At 43.3% G+C, this 11,204-nt stretch overlaps 1 protein-coding gene across 1 annotated transcript in view; it reads left to right on the top strand.

Annotated features, from left to right (window-relative positions):
* Positions 1 to 2,512: 2,512 nt before the first annotated feature.
* The window catches only part of TMEM116 (transmembrane protein 116), a 122,554-nt gene continuing 113,862 nt past the window's right edge, over positions 2,513 to 11,204 (top strand). Inside the window, exon 1 of the mRNA XM_073676348.1 lies at positions 2,513 to 2,717. Coding sequence (XP_073532449.1) covers positions 2,652 to 2,717 — 66 coding nt within the window. The 5' untranslated portion in view covers positions 2,513 to 2,651. The remainder of the gene's footprint in view (positions 2,718 to 11,204) is intronic.

The raw sequence follows: 11,204 nt of genomic DNA, 5'->3' as shown, positions 1-11,204 counted from the left end.
GGCAATTACGCTGTGTGTCCGCAAAATTAATGGACATGCTGCGTATTTTTCCGCAATGATAATCCCCAGCGGAAATTTCCGCAGCATGTGCACAGCACATACGGATTATCATTGGGGACCATGGGGCACGTATTACCAAGCGTTTTTAAGCATTTTTGCTGCGGAAATTCTGCTGCAAAAATGCTTGAAAAACGCATAGTGGGCACGCAGCCTGACGAACTGCAGAATGTCAATTTCTGTTGCGGAGACTAGCGTCTCCGCAACAGAAACTTCCTCAATAGAACGGATAGGGTGCTGTAAATCCGCATGTGTTCAACGAACACATGCGGATTTACCTGCGTGATAGGATGCAGCGCTTTGGACACAGCGAAAATACGCTGCGTCCAATGCGCTGCTATAGCCTGATCATGGGCACATACCCTAAGTTATCTGCGTGTGCACATGGGCAATTTTTCAGATGAACCTCAGGTCCGCATGAAGGAAAATAATCACAATCTGCACTTACCAGGTCGGATTTACGGACTAGTGCAAGTAAATGTAGATAGCTCCTGCACCCGTCTGCTATGCCTGTGATTACATGGAGCAACACATGGAGCCAGTCATGTCCACAGATATATAGATGCGTCCTAAATGGTATTTCTTCTGTGACATACTCATGGTTCAGTTCGTGTGGACAAACACAAATTGGTGAGGCCACATCTAGAATATGGGATCCAGTTTTGGGCTCCACATTTTAAAAAGGATATTCAGAAGTTGGTGTCAGTTCAAAGGCGGGCAACTAGATTATTACAAGGGATGGAAGGCCTCTCATATGTTGAGAGGTTGAAAAAGTTGGGCTTGTTTAGCTTAGAAAAACGACACCTTAGAGGAGATCTGATTTACATGTATAAATATATGTGTGGTCAGTACAAAGGACTAGCACATGACTTATTCCTTCCAAAGAACATACTAAGGATGAAGGGAAATTCAACAGGTGGAGGAATTGCGATTTTGACAGCTAAATAGGAAAAGGTTATTTACAGTCAGAGCAGACTGTGGAATGCCGACCACAAGAGGTAGTGATGGCAGACACTATAACAGCTTTCAAAAAAGGGCTGGACTGTTGCACAGCTTCTGGATATCCACAGTTGCAGTAGAAACTTCACAGAGCAGATTACATGGGATAACAAGCTTTTACTTCTCAGAACATGAGGTAAAGGAAAAAACGCACAGTCACACAGTACTGGCCCAGGAAGTAAGTGCAAAACAGAAAATACAAGAGAGACTTTTTTCCTTTTTGCAATACAGTAAACAAGGAAACTTTACACAACATCGCCATCTTCTGTCAGATCAACACAAAGTCCTCCTTCACACAAACAAAGAAGTCCACAACTGTTGCATATACCAACATGGACAACTTCCTCAGGAAAAATGGCATTGGGGGTTAGAAATAATCTAGCGATAGAGAATGTATAACTGATGCAGGAAGGTTGAACTTCATGGACCTAGGTATTTTGTTTTAACCTATGTAACAAAGAAAAATGGAGTTATTCCTTGCTTTTATACATCAGGCTGAGTGGCCCTATTTGATGACAACAAGCAGGAATATTGAAAACTGTGACAGAATATATGGGGAACTTTAATTAATTTTCAATATACAAAAAGCTGGCATTATTGACATAAAACCCCTTTAATATCAGACTGTGAGGAGACATGGATTCATCTGGTCCATTCTGAGGATCAGTTATATATATTTTATTTTGGGCTGTCAGCTGGGATACAAAGTGTTAAGGTACACCTGTCTGTTTATGGGGAGAGATGACTGGGTCACCATTACTGGGGTCTGCAGTGACGAGAGCAGTCAGTCAGGCAGCAGGACCCCCCCCCCCTGTCTATGTACGGGGACAGATGACTGGGTGACCATTATTAGGGTCTGCAGTGACCCCAGCAGTCAGTCAGCCAGCAGGAACCCCTGTGTGTATGGGTAGAGATGACTGGGTCACCATTATATTACTGGGGTCTGCAGTGACCCGAGCAGTCAGGCAGGCAGCAGGAGCCCCTGTCTGTGTATGGGGAGAGATGACTGGTTCACTGTTATATTACTGGGGTCTGCAATGACCCGAGCAGTCAGTCAGGCAGCAAGACCCCCTGTGTGTATGGGGAGAGATGACTGGGTCACCATTATTGGGGTCTGCAGTGACCCGAGCAGTCAGTCAGGCTGCAGGACTCCCTGACTATGTATGGGGAGAGATGACTGGGCCACCATTATTGGGGTCTGCAGTGACCAGTCAGGCTGCAGGACCTCCTGTCTGTGTATAGGGAGAGATGACTGGTTCACTGTTATATTACTGAGGTCTGCAGTGACCCGAGCAGTCAGTCAGGCAGCAAGACCCCCTGTGTGTATGGGGAGAGATGACTGGGTCACCATTATTGGGGTCTGCAGTGACCGGAGCAGTCAGTCAGGCTGCAGTACCCCTGCCTCGGTCACCTCAGTGATCTTCCGCCTCAGTCTCCTCAGTGTAGGCCACGCCCACAGCGGTTATAAGCTGCGGCTCCCCACCGCCTGCACTGTGCTGTGTGCGGTACCGGGATGGGCAGAGCGGCAGTCACCGCCGGCTCCTCACTGCCTGACTACAAGTGATACCCAGGCTGGCTGGGCAGCAGCTTCCTCCATGGATGCAGACGTGGATTATACTTCTATGTGGGCGAATATTACAGAAGCAGATGAACTGGCCGAGGTAAGAGATGCGCGACATTACATACAAGCGCTGTGTGTGCACCGAGCGCTAGTGGACACTTGTTACTTTTACCTTACGGGACAGGAGCAGAGTAGACCCCATATGTGTCATCGGGTACAGGCGGCGAAGGATTGTGCCCGCGACTGCTCTCGTTTTATTGTTGGATGTTGTGGGCAGAGATGAAACCTCCTGAGAGCTATGGAGATCGTGTGTATCGCGACTAGCGTTGTGTATCGTGACTATCGTGATTATCACTGCCTTCGTTTGGTTTAATAATTATGACCGATCCATAAAGCGTCACATCCTTTGTCCTGGGGCTCAAAGGGGCGAGAAGAAATTCTCATCAGGGTCACCACACAGGAACCTGGCCAGTGGGCGACCAAGTGAGAAACTGGTGTCACAGATAGATAGAATAGGAATATAGATGGATAGAAAAAAAGAGAAAATTATATGATATAGATCAATAGAAATGAAAAAATAGACAATACATATTAGATAGATCGACAGAATATGGCTAGATATAGATATGTGAAAAATAGAAATGGCTGACATTACATAGATGTGGATGATAGGGAGAGAAATGGACATATAGATAGATCACTATATGATAGATATGACAGATGGATAGAATGATAAAAATATAGATATGATATAGATCAATATATAGATATGAGAAAGACATTACATAGGGAGATATTAAATAGATCAATATAATGATAGATATGTGAAAGATAGAAATAACAAATGTTACATAGATATGAGAAATGGATGATAGGAGTATAAATGGATAAACAGATAGATAGATAGATATATATATATAATTATGATAAAAAGATAAATAATTAAATGAAATAAAGAGGTAATTTGTATGAGATCTGGCTGATAGATATAGATGCGTACTTATATGACATAGCCAGATACATGTAGCTAAATACTATATTTCACCAGAAAGCAGAGAATAAATATTATTGATTCGTCTTGTGTGTTATTGGGACATTCTTGCTTGTATAAGAGGGGATGCTATAATGGCAATATAATGGGGAATTGCTCTTTGTTGATTTCTATAATTTATTAGTCCTCTAAACTGAACCTTCCTGGAATGAATCCTCCCGATCTCTCCTCAATATAAGAATAAGGCAACAATACACCGTATTTTGACTTTATTTGTAAGCCCTGTGTGAGCGGAAGATTTTATTTTATAGTTCTTCTTCTACAATATCTGCATATCTGGGCCATGTATCAAGAATATGGTAAGGAAGCATTTTAAAATCAGCAAATATAGCAGAAATGGTGCCAAATCTATGTAAAATAAGTCAGTCTGATACGTTTCTGGCAGACGTCAGAGCTATTTAGATTATGAAGCCCTGATGTTAGTTGCTTTGTATGTAGGTCTGTATTATATACCAAAAATATGTTATATTTTAGTAAACTCGGTCCATGATTTGCTCCAGGGTTATCTCACAAGTCACCAGTGTCACACATAAAGGAAAGACACGGACTTCTCTTTCCTAGTAGATCCTCTTCTGCCTTTGGCGACATAAAGTTAAGACTGCGTTCCCACAATGAGTATTTGATGTTGCAGAATTTCTTCACCTGATTGCTGAATTATATTATTTGCATTTTATTTAATTGAACTTTTGAGTGCATCTTTTACATGCAATTCAATCACGTTCTGACCCTGCATTTTTTGTCTCTTTCGTATGTCATGTTTTAAATAAAGCTGCTTTGTTTTTGATACTTCTTAGTATATGGCATTAGCAAAGCTTTATTGACACAGTCATGTGCGGATCATGTGCATGTTTAGTGCGTTTCGGCAGCAGAAATGCAGTAAACATATATATGTGTTTTTTACCTGCGGATTTTCCACATCTAATGCAAGTCTATGGGGAAAATCCGCACATAAAACTCAGCGTACTTGCAAGAGAAATTGACATGTTGTAGATTTCAAACAGGCACCGCAGGTCAGTTTACGCTGCCTGAAAAAAATCACATGGGGTGTGAGATTCTCTGACTCCCATCCACTTTGCTGGAACTGTAAGACCCTTCGTTTTTTTTTGTGCAGCAAAAAATACTCCGCATCAAAAACTTCTCAAAAAAATCATTGTGGGAAATTAACCTTAGAAGCAAAATCCGTACTTATGCTATAATTTGGTGACAATTAAATACAATGCTTGATATATAAAAAGAGGGGCTTATAGTTTATACCTTTTTTAAAGGGTTATCAAACCAAAGGAAATAGATCAAGAGCCTTGATAGTCTACGTTCACCCGCATGCATTAGGGCAGGATTCTGAAGGATATCCCAACACCGCCCTGACACTAATGTGAGGCCGATGGAGTCATTTTGACTGTCTGGCCTCTTTAGCAATAATGTTCATCGTTGTCAGTCATGAGCAAAAACTTGGTCTGCCACAATTTTACTCATGTCAGAAAAAGACGAACACTGCCAGGACTGAGGTCAGATAGTGTCCAAAATAACTCCATATTAGCGAATAGCCCTGTCAGGGTTTCCATCAGAATCCTATTTTCGGGGATTCCAACAGAAACCCCAGCGAACAGCACTGTGTGTGTGTGAACATAGCCCTAGTATAGAATAACACTGTAATGAGATCATCCCCAAATTATCATTATCCTGGTATGGACCCTGCATTCTGCTTCCAAACCTAATCTCAACACAGGAGTTTTCCATATATTTCGGACTCTTCTGGAAAAACAACAAAACTGGTTTTGCCCTCCAGATAGAAACCACCGTTGTGTATGAGTCCAGTGCCAAAAATGATTCATTGTTGTCTGGTTTACATCTGTTAGTAAATTCTTACTGTTTGGATTAGCAAAGGCTGTTGCTACAACTGAACTTATTCCTTCCCATTACTTGATAATATTCTTAATAATAATCTTTATTTCTAGAACACCAACATATTCCGCAGCTCTCTACAATTCATAGGGGACATGTACAACAGTTTCAGGCATTATAGAGTAAAACATAATCCAACCACTAGTCTTGAGAACCCTGCTTTGGGAGGTAGGGGCGACTCAAGAGGTAAAAGTGGTTGTTTTGTACACTAGTCCAGCCGTCTCTGATAAAGAAAAGGCAGTACACACAAAGCTGCACGATCCAGTCACCGGCCGGTATCTGTGTGTACAGACGTGAAGTGCATGGGGTATGGAGCAATAGCATGAAAATAGTTCTGGAGAGCTGAAATGTCAGTGTGTTATGGGTGAATAAATGTGCTCATTCTCCTGCCATTGCTATAGTGTTGTGACTTCTTTACAATTTAACTGAATTAAAGGGATTTTCTACTACTTTGATATTGATAGACCTGTTAAAAAAAATCGGAACTGATTTGCAGTCCCCTGCAGCCAGCAGTGTTCTGATCCATACACTGTTTGCTTCCGGTCTTTGCCATTGCTGCAAACAGCTGATCGGTGGGAGTTTTGGGTGTCAGACCCCCAACGATCTGATAGTGATGGACTTTCCAGAGGATAGGTCATCCGTATTAGGGCTCACACACACTGGCGCATAATACGGCTGAGTGCTATCCGATGTTTCCCGATTCGGCATGAGAAAACAATCGAGTGGGTCCGATATTTGGATCACGCACACCATACAAGTCTATGCGGGTGCGTGTGAAACATCTGACTGCACTCGGATGTTATCTGAGTGCAGTTTGACATCCGCAGACACAGAGAATAGAGAAGTTCTCCATCTTCTTTGCACCTGTAATACAATTCTCTCATGCGAGAAAATCGGATCACACTAAAGGAGTTTCAGCCAAGTGTCATTAGCATAATTGTCCTGATTCTCTCGCATGAGAGAATATACGGCAGTCTGAGTGAACCCTCAGGCCACGTTCACACGTACAGTATTTGGTCTGAATTTTACATCAGTGAGTGGGTGAAAAATACAGAAGTGATGACGTGTTTCTATTATACTTTTCCTCTGATTGTTCCACTCCTGATTTTGGCTTATGTAAAATATTGAGCACATACTGATCGTGTGAATGTGGCTTTCATGTGAAGGAAAACCCGTTAAAGGGAACCTGTTAGTAATGCTTACCTTTCCAAACCAGTAGGGTATGTGCCCACGTAGCGTTTTACAAGCTTATATGCTGCGGAATTTCCGCACTGTAAACGCTTGGTAATCCGCCCCCCATGGTCCCCAATGAGAATCCGCAATTTCAATGCCCATGCTGCGGATTTTTCCACAGCGTTTTTGATGCGCTCAAAAATCCGCAGCATGTCCATTAATTTTGTGTTTACGCATGCGGAATTGCAATAAAAAACACAAGGCAATTCCGCATGTGACAAACGCTTCTAAAACGTGCGAAAAACGCTTGCCAAATTCCGCAAGCGTTTTTCCGGGAAAGGACATGCAGAAATGAAGCAGAAATTTTCTGCTTCATTTCTGCAACGTGGGCACATATCTTTTAAAGGGCTACACACTCATAATAAGGCTAAGTCAGTCAATCCCCTCATGACCCCATTGCACTGCTCCAGAAGCAAAATCGCATTTGGAAGTTTGGAAGTGCATTAGGGAGTGGTGATGCACTTCTTGCTTCTCGGCCTCACACTAGATTTCCTACCTAGCAGCACCCTTCACCCCCCAACCTGTCAATCAGCCAGGGGAAAGTGCTGCTAGGTACGAAATACAGCAGAGACTGAGAAGCTAGAAGTGCATCGTCACGCCTCTAATGCACTTCCAGACACAGCTTCAAAATGTGATTTCTGCTGGAGCAGTGATTTGGGGGTCATAAAGGGATCAATTGGCTGATTTTTTAAAGAGCTACACAATCATATTAATGGTTTGGAAGGATAAAAGTTTCTGACATGTTCCCTTTAAAGATAAAAGATCGGTGTTGCTGGCACTTTCCACCAATTTCTCACAAAAGAAACTCATGTCAATGTCGTGACAAACTAGCAAAGCTCTCATAGGGGTCATCTGGCCACTCATGGACATATATAGCAAGTATGACGTGCCCCCTGGGCCGTGGGGCACCCGGTGCCGGGCCTGTAGATGCTGGGGGAATGTCACAGTGGCGGTGACCCGGTCCATGACCCAGGGCGGTCAATAAAAGGGGTTATGTATAGGGGATTTATAGAGTTTTTATAGAGTTCGTGACGCCACCTGTGTAGTGCGGCTAAAGGGAGCAGCTGCGGAGCAGTCTTCTGAAGCTAATGTTACTGCAGCAGGGATGGTGTGGCTCTCCACAGGAAGAGCTAGCTCCAGGGCAGTGTAGATGTTGTTGCAGGTTGTGCTGGGCGTTTTAGTGCAGGGAGTGATGGCGCAGCAAGAAACACAGAGACAAGGTGGTGCAGTCCTCTGGGTCTTTACTCACGGTTATTGTAGTCCAAGTTACAGAGCTCAGTACAACTGTCCACGTCGTGCTACGTTTACTCAGTGAGGGGTTCAGTCCACCCTCAGATGCCTCCGGAGTACTTAGCAGGAACCCCTTCTGTGTCCTCTCTCTGGCTGTCTCCCTGAACCTCATACCAAGTGTCCCAGTCCAGTATCTGCGGGCCTTAGCGGGCGAAGTCTGTTCCGTCCCCTGGGTCCTATGTAGCTACCTTCCAGGTGAGACTGGTATGGAATGTTGGCTGCAGGACTTGAAATACTGCAGCCTCCGGTTTCTAGTTAAGATGTACAATCTTTTGCTAGTTGAGGAATCCGGTACCCTGTATGCAGCCTGACCCCTCCACCTCCCGGTAGATGCGGGCGTACGGGTGGCCTTCTGCATGGCCCTTACCCCTAGGGTCCCTTCTTCTGTTCCTGGAGCCTTCCTGTTCCCTCTCCTCTCTTCTCTCCTTCTCCTCCCAGGCTTGGGCCTCACTGTCCAGGCCCGCCTCTGGAGCAAAGCTCGTACAGAGCCTCTGCTCCTGTCTCTTCTCCTCCTCTGACTGAACACACTGATCTAAGATGGTGTCTTATTTTACATCTTTCTTCTATGTGCTCCCTTAACTACGTCCTCCACCCACACCCACTACATGGTTAACCTTTACTAGGTTCCCCCCCCCACTCCAGCTAGGGACCAGGGACTGTGCTCTCCCGTAGGAGCAATCTCGCCCTGCCCTCTGAAGTGTGGTGTAATGAATGCAGGTGTTAGGGTCCTGAGCCGTACTCCTTCCTTACCTGAGAGTGAGATACCACACCTCTGGGTGAGATGCAGTACCTCTGTGGCGACCGAACCCTCAGGGGCGCCACATATACATCTCCTGATTTAGTATCCCCAAAATCTGTATATATACTGTACATTGTTTTGACAGCAAACAACTTCAGAACTTTCGAGGATCATTGATGTACATTGAGGGTTATGGCGTCAACACCATTCTTCAATTTAAAGAGTGGTGGGCACGTGGGTCTGTCCCCAGGGTCCCAGATTAGACGTCATAGACAAGAATGTTGTCAAGTTTAAGTCTTCTCCTTGTTACATTTGACCTTTATTTTTTGAGCAGCACAATCTAAAGTTACTGTTTGCATGACTGTGTATTTAACAAATGGCATAGATTATGTTTCTTTCTCATGTTGTAGGACTTCACATTAGTATACCATCAGTACAGGAGAATGCAGGTGTGATGTATGGATGAGCGATTAGTATACCATCAGTACAGGAGAATGCAGGTGTGATGTATGGATGAGCGATTAGTATACCATCAATACAGCAGAATGCAGGTGTGATGTATGGATGAGCGATTAGTATACCATCAATACAGCAGAATGCAGGTGTGATGTATGTATGAGCGATTAGTATACCATCAGTACAGGAGAATGCAGGTGTGATGTATGTATGAGCGATTAGTATACCATCAGTACAGCAGAATGCAGGTGTGATGTATGTATGAGCGATTAGTATACCATCAGTACAGGAGAATGCAGGTGTGATGTATGGATGAGCGATTAGTATAACATCAGTACAGGGGAATGTTGGTGTGATGTATGTATGAGTGATTAGTATACAATCAGTACAGGGGAATGTTGGTGTGATGTATGTATGAGTGATTAGTATACAATCAGTACAGCAGAATGCAGGTGTGATGTATGTATGAGCTATTAGTATACCATCAGTACAGGGGAATGTTGGTGTGATGTATGTATGAGTGATTAGTATACAATCAGTACAGCAGAATGCAGGTGTGATGTATGTATGAGCGATTAGTATAACATCAGTACAGGAGAATGCAGGTGTGATGTATGTATGAGCGATTACTATACCATCAGTACAGGAGAATGCAGGTGTCATGTATGTATGAGCGTTTAGCATACAATCAGTACAGCAGAATGTAGGTGTGATGTATGTATGAGCGATTAGTATACAATCAGTACAGGAGAATGCAGGTGTGATGTATGTATGAGCGATTAGTATAACATCAGTACAGGAGAATGCAGGTGTGATGTATGTATGAGCGATTAGTATACCATCAGTACAGCAGAATGCAGGTGTGAAGTATGTATGAGCAATTAGTATACAATCAGTACCGCAGAATGTAGGTGTGATGCATGTATGAGCGATTAGTATACCATCAGTACAGCAGAATGCAGGTGTGATGTATGGATGAGCGATTAGTATACCATCAGTACAGGAGAATGCAGGTGTGATGTATGTATGAGCGATTAGTATACCATCAGTACAGCAGAATGCAGGTGTCATGTATGTATGAGCGATTACTATACCATCAGTACAGGAGAATGCAGGTGTGAAGTATGTATGAGCGATTAGTATACAATCAGTACAGCAGAATGTAGGTGTGATGTATGTATGAGCTATTAGTATACCATCAGTACAGGAGAATGCAGGTGTGAAGTATGTATGAGCGATTAGTATACAATCAGTACAGCAGAATGCAGGTGTGATGTATGTATGAGCGATTGTATACTAATCAGTACAGCAGAATGTAGGTGTGATGCATGTATGAGCGATTAGTATACCATCAGTACAGGAGAATGCAGGTGTGATGTATGTATGAGCGATTAGTATGCCATCAGTACAGCAGAATGCAGGTGTCATGTATGTATGAGCGATTACTATACCATCAGTACAGGAGAATGCAGGTGTGAAGTATGTATGAGCGATTACTATACCATCAGTACAGGAGAATGCAGGTGTGATGTATGTATGAGCGATTAGTATACCATCAATACAGAAGAATGCAGGTGTGATGTATGTATGAGCGATTACTATACCATCAGTACAGGAGAATGCAGGTGTGAAGTATGTATGAGCGATTAGTATACAATCAGTACAGCGGAATGTAGGTGTGATGTATGTATGAGCGATTAGTATACCATCAGTACAGGAGAATGCAGGTATGATGTATGTATGAGCGATTAGTATACCATCAGTACAGGAGAATGCAGGTGTGATGTATGTATGAGCGATTAGTATAACATCAGTACAGCAGAATGTAGGTGTGATGTATGTATGAGCGATTAGTATACAATCAGTACAGGAGAATGAAGGTGTGATGTATGTATGAGCGATTAGTATACAATCAG

This window comes from Phyllobates terribilis, unplaced genomic scaffold (assembly GCF_046119375.1).
Source record: "Phyllobates terribilis strain yellow unplaced genomic scaffold, ASM4611937v1 Scaffold_1__5_contigs__length_1240528914, whole genome shotgun sequence".
In the NCBI taxonomy this organism is placed as follows: domain Eukaryota; kingdom Metazoa; phylum Chordata; class Amphibia; order Anura; family Dendrobatidae; genus Phyllobates; species Phyllobates terribilis.
The sequence above is the reverse complement of the archived record's forward strand: the minus strand, read 5'-3'. Positions and strand labels throughout refer to the sequence as shown.